The sequence below is a fragment of the Sebastes umbrosus genome, chromosome 4 (assembly GCF_015220745.1).
Source record: "Sebastes umbrosus isolate fSebUmb1 chromosome 4, fSebUmb1.pri, whole genome shotgun sequence".
Taxonomy (NCBI): Eukaryota; Metazoa; Chordata; class Actinopteri; order Perciformes; family Sebastidae; genus Sebastes; species Sebastes umbrosus.
In genome coordinates, this window is record NC_051272.1 from 16,206,924 (window position 1) to 16,226,140 (window position 19,217).

Consider the following 19,217-nt stretch of genomic DNA (forward strand, 5'->3'; position numbering starts at 1 on the left):
CTCGGCCAATAAGGAGTCGGTTTGTTGTATGGGCGCAAAATCCGCTCTGTGTGTCTCCCTCCAGAGAGGAAGCTAACACGCTCTAGCTCAGCTTCTCAACAACAACAATGTCCAGTCTTCCACAAAACAACCTGAAGGAGCAGCTGGCGAGGCACAGCACTGCCGCTCAGAGCAAGCTGTCTCTGGGTAAACCTAAACCAGGGTAAGTCTGATAAACAATACAGCTAACTGTTAGCATTGAGCTGTCAGCTGTGCTAACTGATAAACACTACTCAGCTATAAACTAGATATCAACACAACACGAGCTGCAGTTATACTGACATTTATTGAAAGGATAGGATAGTCCAGGGGTCAGCAAGCTTTACTATCAAAAGAGACATTTTAGGCAAGAAAGAAATCTGTCTGGAGCCGCAAAACGTGTGAGCATTGTGATGAAGGTAACAGTTTATAGTTTATAAGTCTAATGCAGTGAGGCACAAAGAGACAATGTGCAATGGAGTATTTACAGAAAAAAGTCGTAATATTACGATAATAAAGTCATAATATAACGAGAATTAAGTCATAATATAACGAGAATTAAGTCATAATATAACGAGAATTAAGTCATAATATAACGAGAATAAAGTCATAATGTTACGATAATAAAGTCATAATATAACGAGAATAACGTCATAATATAACGAGAATAAAGTCATAATATTACGAGAATAAAGTCATAATATTACGAGAATAAAGTCATAATATAACGAGAATAAAGTCATAATATAACGAGAATAAAGTCATAATATAACGAGAATAAAGTCATAATATTACGAGAATTAAGTCATAATATAACGAGAATAAAGTCATAATATTACGATAATAAAGTCATAATATAACGAGAATAAAGTCATAATATAACGAGAATAAAGTCATAATATTACGAGAATTAAGTCATAATATTACGAGAATAAAGTCATAATGTTACGAGAATAAAGTCATAATATAACGAGAATTAAGTCATAATATTACGAGAATAAAAGTCGTAATATTACGAGAATAAAGTCATAATATTACGAGAATTAAGTCATAATATTACGATAATAAAGTCATAATATAACGAGAATAAAGTCATAATATAACGATAATAAAGTCATAATATAACGAGAATTAAGTCATAATATTACGAGAATAAAGTCATAATATTACGATAATAAAGTCATAATATAACGAGAATAAAGTCATAATATTACGATAATTAAGTCATAATATTACGAGAATAAAGTCATAATATTACGAGAATAAAGTCATAATATAACGAGAATAAAGTCATAATATAACGAGAATAAAGTCATAATATTACGATAATAAAGTCATAATATTACGAGAATTAAGTCATAATATAACGAGAATAACGTCATATTACGAGAATTAAGTCATAATATAACGAGAATAACGTCATAATATTACGATAATAAAGTCATAATATTACGAGAATTAAGTCATAATATAACGAGAATTAAGTCATAATATAACGAGAATAACGTCATAATATAACGAGAATAACGTCATAATATAACGAGAATAAAGTCATAATATAACGAGAATAAAGTCATAATATAACGAGAATAAAGTCATAATATTACGAGAATTAAGTCATAATATAACGAGAATAAAGTCATAATATTACGAGAATTAAGTCATAATATAACGAGAATTAAGTCATAATATAACGAGAATAAAGTCATAATATTACGAGAATTAAGTCATAATATAACGAGAATAAAGTCATAATATTACGATAATAAAGTCATAATATAACGAGAATAAAGTCATAATATAACGAGAATAAAGTCATAATATTACGAGAATTAAGTCATAATATTACGAGAATAAAGTCATAATGTTACGAGAATAAAGTCATAATATAACGAGAATTAAGTCATAATATTACGAGAATAAAAGTCGTAATATTACGAGAATAAAGTCATAATATTACGAGAATTAAGTCATAATATTACGATAATAAAGTCATAATATAACGAGAATAAAGTCATAATATAACGATAATAAAGTCATAATATAACGAGAATAAAGTCATAATATTACGAGAATAAAGTCATAATATTACGATAATAAAGTCATAATATAACGAGAATAAAGTCATAATATTACGATAATTAAGTCATAATATTACGAGAATAAAGTCATAATATTACGAGAATAAAGTCATAATATAACGAGAATAAAGTCATAATATAACGAGAATAAAGTCATAATATTACGATAATAAAGTCATAATATTACGAGAATTAAGTCATAATATAACGAGAATAACGTCATATTACGAGAATTAAGTCATAATATAACGAGAATAACGTCATAATATTACGATAATAAAGTCATAATATTACGAGAATTAAGTCATAATATAACGAGAATTAAGTCATAATATAACGAGAATAACGTCATAATATAACGAGAATAACGTCATAATATAACGAGAATAAAGTCATAATATAACGAGAATAAAGTCATAATATAACGAGAATAAAGTCATAATATTACGAGAATTAAGTCATAATATAACGAGAATAAAGTCATAATATTACGAGAATTAAGTCATAATATAACGAGAATTAAGTCATAATATAACGAGAATAACGTCATAATATAACGAGAATAAAGTCATAATATAACGAGAATAAAGTCATAATATAACGAGAATAAAGTCATAATATAACGATAATAAAGTCATAATATTACGAGAATTAAGTCATAATATAACGAGAATTAAGTCATAATATAATGAGAATAACGTCATAATATAACGAGAATAAAGTCATAATATAACGAGAATAAAGTCATAATATTACGAGAATAAAGTCATAATATTACGAGAATAAAGTCATAATATAACGAGAATAAAGTCATAATATAACGAGAATTAAGTCATAATATAACGAGAATAACGTCATGATATTACGAGAATTAAGTCATAATATAACGAGAATAACGTCATGATATTACGAGAATTAAGTCATAATATAACGAGAATAAAGTCATAATATAACGAGAATAAAGTCATAATATAACGAGAATAAAGTCATAATATAACGAGAATAACGTCATAATATTACGATAATAAAGTCATAATATAACGAGAATAACGTCATAATATAACGAGAATAAAGTCATAATATAACGAGAATAAAGTCATAATATAACGAGAATAAAGTCATAATATTACGAGAATTAAGTCATAATATAACGAGAATAAAGTCATAATATTACGAGAATTAAGTCATAATATAACGAGAATAAAGTCATAATATTACGATAATAAAGTCATAATATTACGAGAATTAAGTCATAATATAACGAGAATAAAGTCATAATATTACGAGAATAAAGTCATAATATTACGATAATAAAGTCATAATATAACGAGAATAAAGTCATAATATTACAAGAATTAAGTCATAATATAACGAGAATAAAGTCATAATATAACGAGAATAAAAGTCGTAATATTGACATCATATCAGCTAAATGGAGTTCAGCAATCATTAATTTCATTATGTACACCTGTGTTTTTCCCTATTGTGACAAGTCATAATGTTTACTGAGAGAAAGGCCTATTGTTATAACAGCTGTTACCATCAGCTGCTATGCTTGTCAGACAGTTAAAGACAGAATAAATACAGGACATTTTTTTTGTTTTGTTTTTCAAATTAAGAGAAAATTATAAAAAAAAAACAAGAAAATAGAATTTGACTATCCTCCTTATTTCAATCTCAAGTTGAATGGGCATTACTCCCTTGATCTTTTTTAGGGGGGCACAGTGGGTGTTTATGCAGGTCAGCAGTAGATGTCACATAGAAGTGGTGTACATCATCTGAAAGCTAGAAACCTGAAGATTAATTTGAGATGCACCTCAAACATGAATGAATTAATTAATGAATTACTCAATTAAAATTAATTGTGAGAGTATACAAGGGCTTAGAACATTATGATCAAATTATATGATGATCATTCCCATGCTCACTTTTGTCTCATAAGTTGTTGGAGCAATTTTTGGGTTGATACCATTTGTTACACTGATTTGATGCTAAATTTAACCTTTTTTACCACTCGAGAATTGATAAAATTGATAAAAAAATCCCTCCAAAATACCACATTAAGACACCAAGACCTTGAGGAACACCATAGAAAAAGCCGTCTTGTGATTTGGTATGAAAAACTTTTGACATTTCTGCAAGAATTGCATTTTTCGGCAATTAGATGTCACCATCACTCTTGCTCTAAAACTGAACCTGCTACAGCCTCTGAAAGACTGTAAAGTCTGTTCAGAGGGTTAAAACACATCATAGGAAATCACAATACATACAATAAATAGCACAACATGCATAATACAGATAAGAATAGCGGAGATGTTCCCAGTGTGAATGGTGTTTATAAATTTAGTAAAGTTATTGCATTTGGTATGACTTGTTGTAAATGTTCTTGGTTACTGCGGCGGATCTATAGCGTCTTCCTGAGGGCAGTTTTATAAATTCTTTGAAAAGAGGCTGAGCGGGATCAGACACTATTTGTCAGGCTTTTTGTTTCACCTGTGTTTTATACAGTATATACATCCCAGTAATTTTTGCTCTTTCCCAATAATTTTACTAGCCATGTTTGTAATTCTGGATAGTCTAATTTTGTTCTTAGCCCTCAGGTGCCCATACCATGTTAAAAGTTTAGAGAAGTTCAACAAGACTAGTCTCTGAGATGTTCTTAACTGTCACATTATGTTTTCATAAATCCACACTGGTTTATTTTTCAGGGCCTTTTCCTTCAAAAAGAAGTCCTCATCAGGTACAACCAATGTGGAAGTCCCAACCAAGGTAATCAGCTCTAATGTTTTGGCAAACAGGAATGTCAATGTCCCTAAGAGCAGTTTGGTGACTAAATCTCCTATGATATTTTCAAACAAGCTTGAGAGACCTCAAAAAGCCCAAATCAACAACTTCTTCAATGTAAGTTCAAAAGGCAAGTCAGACTCCATCAGCCCAGCAGGTAACTGTGCTCCTGCTGTTAAGGTGACGACAGCTTCAGCTAAATCTGACAACCAGTTCACTAGTGGCAACGGAGGAAATACCACAAGTCTGGATGCATCTCTTGGATTCCCGATGGATGACTGGGATGATTTTGATGACTTTGAAACTCCTGTCAAAGCAAAAAATGACTCATTCAGTTCAGAAAAAACTGTGAAGGGCACCAATCCAGTGTCATCTTTTAGTGAAGAAAAAACAAAATTCTCTCTTATGACACCAGAGTTGAGCAACAGTTTTACAAACAAGAACAGTCTTTCCAGATGTGAACAGTCTCGTATGGAAACAGATGAACTGGAGAACAGTGTCTTCAAAGCTGCAGTTTCACCAGGACCTACTTTGAATCAGGACCCAGCAGAGATTGAAGTCGAGGATTCTCCAGTAAAAAGGACCAGAAGACGTTGTCCTCCTCCTCATGTGACGTCTGTCTTGAGTGATAGTGAAGACGACAACGATAAAGTGCTGGAGCCTTTTAAAGGACAGACAGGTAACAAGCTGTGTGTTGTAGCATATGTATTTTATTTGTACATTCATTGTGGGGCAGATGTGAGTCCATTGAATTGTACAAAAAACACTGTGTTTTTGCCTTTTAGACAATAAGAACAAATGGATTGACCCAAAGGTTGTACAGCTTGAAGACAACTCAGAGCCTGAAGATGATCTTGATTACATCCCCCCTTCTCCTATCCCTGATGAGATCTCTTATACGACGTCTGCAAGGGAGACCAGGTCAGTTTTTTCAGTTTATTATGCATTTGATCTTTTGTTCACACAGGTTCATGTGTGTGTGTATATATATATATATATGGTAGCAAATTAGATGGCCCTTAAAATATGTGTATTGCCTGTAAATCCAGTATGATCACAGTTCATGAGTTGCACTGTTAAAGGAGTACTCCACCTGTTTAGCATTGCACTTCTCTAAGATTTTTGGAGTCACAATGGACATTAAAAAAGATTCAAAATTGATGCAGCAGAGATATCATAATTTTTTATTCCATGCATTCTTCCTCCCTATCTGTGTTTTTGTTGTGGTTATGAATACTAATTTGAAGAAAATGTGTCAGTTGAGATACACACGTTGGTTTAAAAAAACATACTACTTTTAGTAAAGTGATTATAGTAGGTGCATTTGTATTACTGTAATAGTTATTAGTCCATATGTATTTTTGATCTGGATATTAGATTTAACCTAAAAGAAAATTTTAAAAAGTAAAGGGGACATCATTTTTCTTTTATTTCAAACAGATCTAAATCAACCGATGCTGAAAGCAGAGACAATCCTGTGCAATCAAAGGGAGCCATCACAACTCTTCATGAACCCTCTAATCAACACTCAAAAGACAAAACAAGTGGGTGTTATTATGCCTTTTTCTGATTTGTCTCTAGATCTTGTGTGCATTTTATTTTGCAAATCAGGATCTGTTCATCAATTTTGTCGTTTCTTTCTTCTGATCACGTCGCAGATGAGCAGCTCTTCAGTATTATGCAGTCCATTTGTTCTCTGGTTGATTGCATCCCTGAACATGAACTAATCGGTCTGTCCTGTGGAGGTGAGCTTTTGCTCAAGAGGGCTCAAAGGTGTGTACACTTTGGTGGAGAACAGCGTTATTATTCATATTTAGTGATATCTCAGTATGATTTGCAATCATCTGCCTTTCTCCTGCAGGAAGAGGATTCTTGCAACTGGTGGTTTATTGAGGATGCAGCAGCCAGACAGCACTGTGATGTCTGAACCCAGCTTTAAAGAGACATTTTCTTTTAGCTGTGATACGCCTGGTGTTATGTCATCCAGCGGCTCTGTGCCCGTGGACTCCAAGAGGCTTCTTCAGATCAGGAGATCTTCAGTCATCTCGCTGGACTCTGATCACTCTGAGCCCTCGCACAGTAAGAACAGCGGGACAATATATTCGGAAGATCAGAGTATGCGTAACTCTCCATCAGCCCACAGCCTCACAAATCCATCTTTTAATTTCTCTAAGAAAACAAGCACAGACCAGGATGATTCAGAACTCTTCTTCTCTTCCAAGAACCCAGAGTCTGTTGTTCAGAACAAATCTAATACCCCAGCAGCCAGTACAGCGCCAGAAGACATAGAACTAGATGACTTTTACAATGACTACTTTGACATAGATGACTTCAATGACTCAGATGTCCCCGATTACTTTGACGAACGCCAAAACTCCAGCACCGTGACTACAACAGTGAATCAAGCGGGACCAAGCACGTCTTCATGGGAGAGGAAACCAACAACACCTGCTTCCACACCCAAGCCTCCAAAGATCTCTTCTCCTGGTAAGTCAGCATGGCCTGTACTTATCAAATGTCTCGGTAAAAGTCTTAACAGGTCCCAGATTCTCAGAGCAATTAAACTTAAAACGCAGATGAATTGTAGTTTGTAATTTATGTCATCATACTGCTGTATTCATATATTTTTAGTCTTAAGAATGTGTCCAACAAGCTTATTTTTTTGCATTAATTTATATTCTCACCAACCTGGTCAGTCTTTGAATGTGTTAATTGCACACTTAAACTACAAGACGTCATCATTCAGTTTCTTTTTACAATATGTTGCAAAGATATAATTAGAGCTGAAACAATTTGTCAGTTAATCAATAAGCCGATCGACAAGAAATGAACTGGCAACTTTCTTTGATAATTGAATAACCTTCCATTTTTTTATTAGCAAATATATCAAAACATTTACTGGAATTTGAATATTTGCTGGTTTTATTAGTTTTTTATGATGGTTAATTGAATACCATCAGGTTTTGGACTGCAGGACAAAAAAAGCAAATTTAAAATTTCAACTGTGTAAGAAAACTATGTAGTTTTTTTTTTAACCCTCAGCATATTTCTTTAGTATGATTCAGAAATGATACATACCTGATAAGTGATGAATACATATGAAGAATAAAAACAAATACAAGAAAAGTCAATTAAACAATCTAAAAACAACGGCAGACTGGGGTGAAATGGTTAGTTATTAAGGATTTAAACTGACCAATAGATACTAATGTATTCAGTTTTAATGTACAAAATGATTAGGTTGACGGTCTTGTGGTGCATTTTACTGACTCAGTTTTAATGTTTTCCAATGCAGAACCGAACTTCAGAAACCCAGCCCACGATCGCTTCAGAGGATTCAACTTCCCCCACTCGCAGGAGATGATGAAGATCTTTCACAAGCGTTTTGGTCTCCATCAATTCAGGTTCAATCAACTAGAAGCAATTAATGCAACGATTCTGGCAGAGGACACGTTTGTTCTGATGCCCACAGGTTAGTAGTTATCAAAAGTTTATCTTAGCCACGCAACAATAGCTTTAGGGTGTCAACTGCAGTGACAATGTCCACATTTCTCTGTACCTGATGTATTTTTAGGTGGGGGTAAAAGCCTGTGCTACCAGCTGCCTGCCTGCGTGTTACCAGGAGTCACTGTGGTCATCTCCCCACTCAAATCACTCATCGTAGACCAGATCCAGAAACTCACTACACTGGATGTAAGTCAGCTGGATCAGTATTAAGTCTGACCTTGTTAGAATATGTGAAGTTGTATCGGTTATCTTGCAATGTCCCACATTTCAGATCCCAGCAACAAGCCTGTCTGGCACCATAAGTGAGAGTGAAGTAGGGAGGATTTACATGCAGCTCTCCAGGAAAGACCCCATCATTAAACTTCTCTATGTCACTCCTGAAAAGGTCAGAAATAAACGATTTACACTCTAAATAAAGTTAGTAGTAACTGTTTTTACTCAAGACTGATGCATCTTTTTCTCCCTAAGGTGAGTGCAAGTAACAAGCTGATCTCGGCCCTGCAGAACCTGTACGAGCGAGGCCTTCTGGTCCGCTTTGTCATAGATGAGGCCCATTGTGTCAGTCAGGTGTGTTCCTCTGCTTTATACACAGTCTGCAGTATGCTTTTATTAATGCGACAGCCATTGTGAATCATCCTGCAACCTTAAATCTTTCAGTGGGGTCACGATTTCCGCCCAGACTATAAAAGGTTGCATGAACTGCGTCAGAAGTTCCCCAACGTGCCGATGATGGCGCTGACAGCCACCGCCACCCCCCGCGTTCAGAAAGACATCCTCAACCAGCTGAATATGACTCGGCCGCAAGTGTACGTGCTCCGTCTCAGGGCTCTGTCTTTAATATTTTTTTTAAATTCAAACAGCCAACAGCTTCACATCTTCCATCCTATATATTTTCAGGTTCACTATGAGTTTCAACAGAACAAACCTTAAGTACTCTGTCCTGCCCAAGAAACCCAAAAAGGTTGACGAGGACTGCATCGGCTGGATCAAGAAGCACTACCCACGTAAATAATTCACGAGTACTTTTTCTGATCCTGGTTATTTTCAGAACACTGCTGCACCTGTTTTGTTGAAAAGTCAAGTCATATTTCTATGTGAACAAATTCTGAGGTCGTATCTGAATAATGTTGAAAGGACAGTTATATAAAGCATATTCCGTTCTTGAGCTTGTATCAGAAATTATTTAAATTCAATGCTTTTGTATTATGCAATTTGAATTATCCTAGTGGGGAATATTTTGTCAGTGGTTACAGACCGCCTCTGACTTTGTCTTTTTTTTTTTATTTCTCTGCATGTTGCAGGTGACTCTGGCATCGTGTACTGCCTGTCCCGTAAAGACTGTGACGCCATGGCTGAGAGTCTGCAGAGAGCACGGATATTAGCTCTGGCCTATCACGCAGGCCTGAGTGACGGTGCCAGAGAAAATGTGCAGACCAAGTGGATCAACCAGGACGGCTGCCAGGTGAGGTCACCACTCACTCACTGATGAAGAATACTAATAGATGGTATGGTTTACTATTTGCGGTTTGCAGCCGAGTGTGAAGCGGTAGGGATGAGAGTCAGTATCTCCAAGTCTGAGGCCATGGTTCTCTGCCGGAAAGCTGAGCTGGAGCTGAGCCGGAAGGCAAAGCTCTCAATTCACCAGTCCATCTAAAACCCTCATTTATGGTCATGAGCTTTGAATAGTGACCGGAAGAATGAGATCGCGGATACAAGCAGCCGAAATGAGTTTCCTTCGTAGGGTGGCTGGGCTCAGCCTTAGAGACAGGGTGAGGTGCTCAGACATCCAGAGGGAGCTCGGAGTAAAGCCGCTGCTTCTACGCGTCGAAAGAGGCCAGCTGAGGTGGTTCGGGCATCTTATCAGGATGCCTCCCGGACGCCTCCCTTTGGAGGTTTTCTGGGCACGGCCAACTGGTAAGAGGTCCTGGGGTAGACTCAGAATACGCTGGAGAGATTATATATCTCATCTGGCCTGGGAACGCCTCAGGGTCCCCCAGGAAGAGCTGGAAAACGTTGCTAGGGAGAGGGATGTCTGGAATTCCCTGCTAAGCCTGCTACCCCCGCGACCCGGCCTCGGATAAGTGGAAGAAGATGAATGGGTTGATGGATGGATTTTGCCAGCAAGTAGCTGTTTAAAGGATTTAAAGTGCTCTTGTTTCATCACGTTTACTTTTGTCTGCCAGGTCATCTGTGCCACCATAGCCTTTGGCATGGGCATCGACAAGCCGGATGTGCGTTATGTGATCCACGCCAGTCTGCCCAAGTCAGTGGAGGGTTACTACCAGGAGTCTGGGAGAGCTGGCAGAGATGGAGATATCTCTCACTGTATCCTCTTCTACTCCTACTCCGACGTCCACCGCATCAAGAGGATTATCAGCAGTATGTGACAAAAAATATAGACCCTTCGTATTGCATGCAAAATGTATGTAGATAGTTATATATAATGACTAACTGTATAGAAAAGTAATGTAGACTCAGATGGCTTTTTTTTAAAAAATTTAAATCACAGTGGATCGAGAAGGTAACCGACAGGCCCAGATGACTCATATCGACAACCTCCACAGCATGGTGCACTTCTGCGAGAACATGATGGAGTGCAGAAGAATTCAGCTGCTCGCGTACTTCGGGGAGCTGAAGTTCAACAAAAGCTACTGTAAGGACCATGCAGACGTCAGCTGTGACAACTGTGCCAAACCCAACGTAGGAATCATTTCTTTCTTTTATTCATTACGAATTCATAAACCCTACCCGGCTGTTTTCTAATTGAGCGACAATGTTTGTCTCCGTGTGCAGCAATACAAGATGAGAAATGTCACTGAAGATGTGAAACAGATTGTGAGGTTCGCCCAGGAGACCTGCGAGAAAGTTGGATCAAAGTTTGGCAGGACTGCGCAGCAAAACCGACTGACACTGAATATGTTGGTGGATATCTTTATAGGTAAAGTACATGCACGTTTGCAACTGTGAATCCTGCATGATGTCTTGTGTTCATATTCCATGTGGCAAGATGGTCTGATGCTGGGAATTGTTTCTTTCTGTCAGGGTCTAAATCTGCCAAGGTACAGTCAGGAATGTTTGGGATGGGAGGAGCGTACTCTAGGCATAACGCTGACCGTCTCTTCAAAAAACTGGTTCTGGACAACGTGCTGATGGAGGATCTCTACATCACAAACGGCGGTCAAGCTGTGTCGTACATCTCTGCTGGATCCAAAGCCATGAACGTGCTGTCTGGACACATGCAGGTAACATGAAGATCTAGATATATGTAACATTTATTAAAGTGTAAAGATATAAATCAAAACACGTAACCCGTCTCATCGCAGGTGGAGTTCTATGAGACCGAGAGTGCGTCCAGCGTCAGGAAACACAAAGCTGCTGTGGCCAAGAACGTCTCCCAGAGAGAGGAGAAGGTGCAGGAGTGCCTGAAGGAGCTGACGGATCTTTGCAAGCAGCTGGGCAAAGCGTTTGGCATTCACTATTACAACATCTTCTCCACCGCCACTTTGAAAAAGATAGCTGGTAATTTCTGAGACAATTGTTAAGACTGTCCTTTAAATAGCTCTAACGATACAACAAGCATGTTTTAACTTGTTTTTCCACACAAACAGAGAAGCTTTCCTCAAACCCCGAAATCCTCCTACAAATCGATGGTGTGACGGAGGACAAACTGGAGAAGTATGGAGCTGAGGTCATTCAGGTTCTAGACAAATACTCTGAGTGGCAGCTGCCTGGTAAGAAGACGTTTTGCACCTCATTCTCTTGACTGGTTTACTTTTTTTTTTTTTTATTCTGCACACTGTGGTATTAATCCTACATTGTCTCTGTAGAGGAACAGCCCGACACTGGTGGGGACATGTGGATAGACACGGCAGAAGGCCGCGCATATGATGACGAGGAGGAGTCCTCCACCTACTTCGGTAGTCAGTCTGGACAGGGAAAGAAGAGAAAGAAAGCTCCGTTCTTCAAATATGCCAAGAAGAGGAAATCATATGGCAACTCTAGTGGCAACTCTAAAGGGTCAGTACTGTGTTTGTCTCATATGTTATCATGTAGTTGGAGATCGTATTTAGCAATAAGCTGAAATCTTACTTCCTGTTTCTTCTGTCTTGCTGCGGTGTTGTTGTGAATTCAGTCGTGGCTACAGCAGCAATAAATCGTGGTCGTCGTCCAGCTCCGGAGGCGGATCGTATGCTGCAGGTCAAGGTCGGGGGTCCAGGAGCTCGGCGGGAGACGCGTCAGCAGGCAGGACGCCGGGCTTCCTCAACGTACCGACCCCTCAAACCAACCAGAGACCCTTCTTAAAGCCAAAATTTTCACACATGGGCTAGGGACGTCGTCTGGATCCGACTTTCTAAGACAGCAAACTACTTTTTCCACTACATTTTCAAACCAGTTGTCGTTGCTTGTAACATATTAATGTTATAACCCAACTGTTTATTGAAACTGCTAAAATTGTATATTTGTTCTGTACAGTTATTGTCCTTCACTTTTTATGTAAATGTTATTTTCTTTTTTTTTTATATTAAAGACAAAATTTAAATTAAGAAAAACGAGCCGTGTGCTGAATTTGTGCTGCACCACAAAGCCTCGGGGAGCCACATCACGTTTTTATTCAATGTTTATTTCAAGTTTGAATAGTTTTATTTAATGGCACCAGTTACAAGGGACTATTGGAGAGAAACAATATTTTATACTGACTTGTACAGAAGGTTACCTACAGTACAAACATGGGATCGGAATGGATCAGACTGAACAAGAACTGGATTTGGCACATGGATTTATATATAGATATATATATATACTGGTATATATAATGTAATTAAACAGCAATCTCCAATCCCAGGATAGAACGATGCAGACGACATAACACACCACCAGACATGGAGATACACTTGTTGACGTGTATGCGCGGCTGTGTGAAGGTCTGCCCACTGGAAGCTGACAGAGGGGCAACAAGCAGATCAAGATGTCTTCGGTTATGACTAGTTTCATATATCAACCCCTCAGTTCTACATGCAGCATCCACATTAACCTGATTGGCCAGGAATTACAGTACATTTAGGTAGCCAATTGTGTATAAATCACTTGATTTTTAATCGTCTAAACTGGATATGTCATTATTTTTTGTCACATAAATAACAAAGACCTTAAATTATGTTTAAAGGAGAGCCAATTACAATCTTTGATCTCTGATTATGTCATACATATATTGGTTTTTAAGACTTATAATAAGATAATTGCTGAAAATGTGCAGCAAAACACGGGGTAGACAAAATAATAAAAACACCTCACAGTAAAGTTCAGTCCAGTAGAAAAACACAAACTACGACCTCAGAAATGACCCTGAACATCCCTAAACGCCTCAATAAATTATCCCAAGTTTCACACATGTAGGATTTGTTGCATTACATTATTCCATGTGGGTGTTTCTGTTATTGCATCCATCCCGTGTATTCAATTTAAACAAGAATCATCTTCCAGTGCACCACATTGTATTTGCATGGCTGCTGCTTTTCAGGGACGGACAAGCTGTTTAGTTTGTAAACTAAAAGGATGACAATCGCACTCGTTCATCAAAAGTCACACATCTGGCCGAAAACTGCAGCCATCTCCCATGAAGTAAAAGAACTATGTAAACATGACACAGCAACTAAAATATGTAAAGTTTGTCACAGGAAACCTGTAGAGACAAATTAAGACAGAGACTTGGGGGCAGTCCAGTGTACATTACAAACAGTTTCAGACAGAGATGAACACTGTTTTCCCCTCTTGGCCTGGGAGGTTTTAAGGATGGAGAAGCCTGTAGTACAGCTGTTAGGGATGTTGTCTTTCACTCTCCATTCCTTCATCTTTGTCACTTTGGTAAACTGCAGTTAGGATCCAGGCACAGGGAACAAATCTGTCACTTAACAATGAAACAGCAAAGAAAACAGCAGAGCAAACATCCACACAAGAGGTCTCTAAGGAAAAACTGATTTTTATAAAATGTTCTTAATGAATGCAACAGTAATTAAGTGTCTCAGTGGTCATCGTTAGAGTCGGCACAGCAACAATTTGGTACGTGGTTGTCTAGAAACAGAAAGGACATATTTGACTTACTCATTGTTGGATTTTTTTTTTTACACACGTTTGTAAATCTTTTTGCTCTTACAGCTGATTATTGCTCCTTGAATAATGCTGCCTTGTTCTTTCTTTTGTAATTGTTGCATGTTCAGAGAGACCACTGAAGCTACATAATGCTGATAGATGTATGAGAAACACCTTCCGCAGACTGACCTTTAAAAGATGTCCTGCTAACAACTCAGCCTGGCTGGACTGGCCGGTCATGTTGACCTTTTACGTCAGTAAAGAAGTAATAAATATGAAGTATGAATGTATACATAAAAAAAAAAAGTCAACCCGCCCACCCTGCTCCACCCCGTTAGGAAAATGTGCTTCATCTTTGCATTGCTATTTACTGGATGTATCCGAGTTACACATGATTAACTTGACATAAACAAGCTCCTACACTGTATGTATGACCGGTTAGTTGCCAGCTAATGATGTGATATTCCCTCTAGCTGGGAAATGTCAGTGCTGCTCCTTCCACCACAGATAACTAGTGAAGGATAATGAGCTACAGGAGTGGATCCAGCCACAACGCCAAAGTGCGTGCTACTCTGTGGTCAGGACTACAATTTAGCCGCTCGGATTTACACAGGAGCAAACGAAGAAGGTAGCACCGTCGGGGAGCAGCTGCAGGTGCTGGTATGAGAGTGTGGCGTTTGAAATAGCAGGTCAAAAACAAGCAACCCTGTACAGCTATTAGAGTCATGAGTCAGTGCCTCCCATTCCCAATTTTTTAAATCAATCTTTTCTACCTTTCTCTCATTTCCTTTCTCTTATTCTTCCTCTAAGTTTCCTTTTGCAAAATATTTCTTTACTCCTCTCCATCTAAACCTTCATCACAACCACCTTGAACCTTGTTTCCATTCCTACATACAGACACAGTAACACTTACACCTGCACTTGGTGCAGGAGGTAGACACGCAATACAAAAAACAGATTTTACCCAGAATCCAGCAGCTGTGGCAGTTATTGCTTCCTGGAGCTGTGAGGCAGAAGAGTTGAGAGCCTGACCGACAAATCTAAATGGCAGATCTTATTCACCAATATGGGCTTATCACATATATATTGGTGTCTGCTTTTATTTTGGCGGGTATGGAAATCAAGGGGAAGTAACTGAAGTACATAATGCACGAGGTACCTCAGTAAATGTCATCATTACAAACTTAATTGTTAACTCCACCAAAGAGGTTGTGTTTGCTCATTTAACTGTTCATTCTTAATTTATTAGGACAAAACATTTTGTTTAGGGCTGCAAATAACAATTATTGAATTATCTTTTAATCTCCCCATTATTTTTTAAATTAATTGATTCATTTTTCAGTCATTAAAATGTCAGAAAATAATGAAAAATGCCCATTATCATTTCTCGAGACCCAAGGTGACATATTCAAAATAGGTTTGAAAGATCTTCAATTTGCAAAAATCAGAGAAAATCAGAAAATCTTCACATTGGAAAAAACAGAAAATGTTTGCCATTTTTGCTTGAAATATGGCTATTAAATGATTATCAAAATAGCTGCCAATTAATTTTCTATCGACCGATAGAATTGAATGAATTTCAGTGTGAGGATAGGTCATAGGTCAACGAACAAATGACAAGATCCTGTATCGGTCAGGCTCGCAGTCACCTCTCCAAACTCTTCAAGTAAAATAAGATATGGTAAAGTTATAAAGATGAAAATGTGCTTTTGGACTATTTGGTATTTGTGTTGGTGTTATGATATCTCCAGATTTCATTCTGTACAAATACATGTTCATTAAAATGATCATTAAAATTGTGCACACACTGAAGTCTGATTCACTGCTGGTGGAGAGATGAGAGGTGTGATCAGTGTTGAGTGGATCTGGATAAAAACCCTGTTTTTTTTTTTTTTGTTTTTGTTTTTTTAAGTCCCCACTTCCACATTTCCATAAATGCTTCTGACCTTACTTGAAACACAGCGCTAAAAAAGGTATAATTTAATCTTCAATAACAAAATAACATTTCAGTTCTGTTAAAATATACATGGAAAACCTGTCAATATATATTAGGAAACAAACTAATTTGTACAAAAAGTACATCATTATTCTTATTCTAATAATAATAATAATATAGTATGATACATAAACCTAAGAGCAAGGTTGATATGAAACCAAAATAAATCAAAATAAACTCTTCATACAAAGAAATTATTGAAATTCATCGAATTTCAACTTGATGAAAAAAATGCAAATTAATTGGAGAAATAACAGAACAACTGAACAAATGAGCACATTCAAAAGTACTTAATTATTAAAACCATATCTATCTAGACTATTATCTATTGGTGCCAGCGAATCATTGCTCTTCATGAATATTTCTCTATCTCACATAACACTATCGGTTTATGTTACTGTATCCCTATAAAATGTTAGAAAAACAACTGTGTTCTTCATCGGTTTACTTTGTACACCGTTGTTTACTGAAGTGTAATTGTGTCTTAAAACAATCCACAAAATTCAGTCATCAACATCTTCTCAAAAAGGCATTTGGTAATCACCCTGTCTGCTCTCTGTTTCATCAACCTTCACTTTTATTCCCTTCAGAGGTGAATCTGCTGTTTGTCTAGTTGACGTCTGATGGGGATGAACCAATATCAAAAGATATTATACTACTTTACCTCACATATACTTCACAGCAGCAGGACTATCCAGCTCGTTCTCATTCCCAGGGTGTCAAACACAGACACTTTGTCACGGCCGTCGGCGTTAGATACCGACGCTTAAAGGCACCCTTTAGCGTTGGTATGAAATGCACCGGGCTTTCTATTAACTAAACCCATCCGCGTCAATATTAAACGCTCAGGGAAAGTGTGCCGGACAGTGTGGTGACGTAGCTTTAAGAGAGGAAAGACACGCACCAGGCAGGCAGGACGGGAGATGGATGGGTCCAACAAACACAAGGCTTTCATCCATTTTTACTGTACAAACGTAGTAGTTTGTAGTACCATGTTGTTTTTTTTCCTAAACCTAGTTAGGAAAGATAGTGGATTTATTGCCTGAACCTTAATGTTGTTTATTTCACAACATTAAGTATGTGTTTAATGCGGCCAAAAGAGTGATGCTGAGGGGTCCGGCAAAGTGTCAGTATATGACAAGTTGGGATGAGAATGCATTGGACGATCGACTCTATAACATAACTCATTTCCATCTTCATTTCAATGACAACTTCCTCGATTGCTGTTCATATCTTCTCCTTTTCATATATGCAAATACATGATTAATAAAAGCAATAAATAATAAATGAAGGCAACGTTCATCTGTTGCGACAAAATCTTCCGTTCCTGTAAAAGGAACTGTTTAAACTTCTTCAGTTCTTTGATTTTTTTCCTTTGTGTTATTTGAAAAAATAAAATACCCTGAAATGAGTTGAAATAAAAAAAAAAAATGAAAAAAAAAAATCCTCTGGTTTTGTAGAAAAAAAAGAAAAAGAAAACGGGAGAAAATAAACGAAACGAGGAGGTGGTTTGGTGGGTGGGGGGGGGTTAACTCAAAGTGGAGGAGAATAATAAGGATCCTGGCCTGGTGATACCAGGAGTGGTCCAAGCTGTGTGTCTGCAGGAGGAGGATGAGAGAAGCAGGGTTCATGGTTGGGACGAGGCTGCCCTCCATCACTCCGGAGTCCTAACCGTCATCTCAGACCCTCGAACGGGCTTTACGAACTCTACGACCTCACTCTCACTTGTTAATGAGCAACCCGCCCACCCAGCGGAGCTTGCAGGCAAACCACCGCCTGAGGGGACAAAAGTATTCGTAATGGAACTGCTCAAACTCGGGGGTCTGGCGGATATCACGTAAAAATGCAATGTCAAGGTCTGACTCGGTGAGGATGATGAGGAGGAGGAGCAAGACAAAGAGGAGTCCAATGGTCACAAGGAGCAAACGCAGGACACTTAAGACAAATGTATTCACCTGTTCCACCTCGCTGAGGGCCGAGTCCACCCCAGCGCCCTCCTGTGCGGATCTACCGTCCGCACCAAAATCACCCCCTTCCCCGCGGGGGGTGCCCGCCTCCGACTCCTTCTCCTCCTCAATGCTGCAGGGCGCCCCGTTGATCTGGCGCGAGACAGCCATCTCCATGCTGTGCTCGGCCACCGGGGTGGGCAGGACGCTGTCGGACGGGCTGTAGGCCTCGTCCGAGATCACCGCAGTCCTCTCGCTGTGGTCTGTGGCCTGGCTCCGGGAGCGTGGCATGAAGCAGTCGCTGTGGGACACTGAACGCACCGGTGTAGAGTGGGCACTGTCACGCAATGACTCCAGACCTTGAAGAGGAGGAGGAGGAGGAGGAGGAGGAGGGAAACAGACAGGAAGAAAGCAATATTACACACATTTTACAGAATAAAGAATTACTGATATGATAATCATACTAGTGTGGCGTTCACTAACTGTAGCTCTGCTTCTAAAATGCTGTTTTTATTCTGCCGTTTGTCCAGCAGAGGTCTGTTGCAGAGCACAGACACACAGTCTGCAGCCTGAGAGCAGAAATATGATGCTCTCCCCAGAGTCCAGCAGACAAGAGGAGCATTGTCACTGTACAGAATGAGCTGATGTGATGCCTATAATCATCATCTCTGTAATGGGAGAAATCATCACATCCTACTTGCAATGGAAGTGTAGATCTCATTCAACAACCACAGAGTGTACAAACCCATTAAAATAAAGTATACTTTACTTTAAATCGAGTCCGCTTCCTGATAAAAT

The 19,217-nt window shown here is 38.1% G+C and overlaps 2 protein-coding genes across 5 annotated transcripts in view; one reads left to right on the forward strand and one right to left on the reverse strand.

Annotated features, from left to right (window-relative positions):
* Positions 1–14: 14 nt before the first annotated feature.
* Positions 15–12,934, forward strand: blm (BLM RecQ like helicase). 2 transcript variants are annotated; one of them, XM_037766473.1, is made up of 22 exons: positions 15–202; positions 4,808–4,868; positions 4,959–5,562; positions 5,669–5,804; positions 6,324–6,427; positions 6,542–6,656; positions 6,745–7,370; positions 8,179–8,355; positions 8,458–8,576; positions 8,662–8,775; positions 8,859–8,957; positions 9,048–9,196; positions 9,288–9,394; positions 9,692–9,852; positions 10,574–10,769; positions 10,900–11,090; positions 11,184–11,328; positions 11,433–11,632; positions 11,714–11,909; positions 11,999–12,121; positions 12,218–12,407; positions 12,523–12,934. In XM_037766473.1, the coding sequence occupies exons 1-22, from the start codon at positions 108–110 to the stop codon at positions 12,716–12,718; spliced, it is 4,104 nt and encodes a 1,367-aa protein (XP_037622401.1). In that variant the 5' UTR covers positions 15–107; the 3' UTR covers positions 12,719–12,934. The 2 variants fall into 2 exon arrangements, with proteins under 2 accessions (XP_037622401.1, XP_037622400.1); XM_037766472.1 differs by having other exon boundaries at positions 4,808–5,562.
* A 56-nt stretch (positions 12,935–12,990) lies between these two features.
* LOC119486400 (FERM domain-containing protein 5) overlaps positions 12,991–19,217 on the reverse strand; it is a 69,231-nt gene continuing 63,004 nt past the window's right edge. For 2 of the 3 annotated variants that reach the window (XM_037766474.1, XM_037766476.1), the window contains one exon: positions 14,352–18,778. In XM_037766474.1, the coding sequence (XP_037622402.1) occupies positions 18,195–18,778 (584 nt within the window). In that variant the 3' untranslated portion in view covers positions 14,352–18,194. Of the gene's footprint in view, positions 14,258–14,351; positions 18,779–19,217 lie in introns of those variants that run through there. The other variant, XM_037766475.1, reaches the window with a different exon arrangement.

Coding starts and splice junctions, on each gene's coding strand:
- blm (XM_037766472.1), top strand. CDS start 108: ATGTCCAGTCTTCCACAAAACAACCTGAAGGAGCAGCTGGCGAGGCAC. Junction 9,395..9,691: donor GATCAAGAAGCACTACCCAC/GTAAATAATTCA, acceptor TGCATGTTGCAG/GTGACTCTGGCATCGTGTAC. Junction 12,122..12,217: donor CTCTGAGTGGCAGCTGCCTG/GTAAGAAGACGT, acceptor TTGTCTCTGTAG/AGGAACAGCCCGACACTGGT.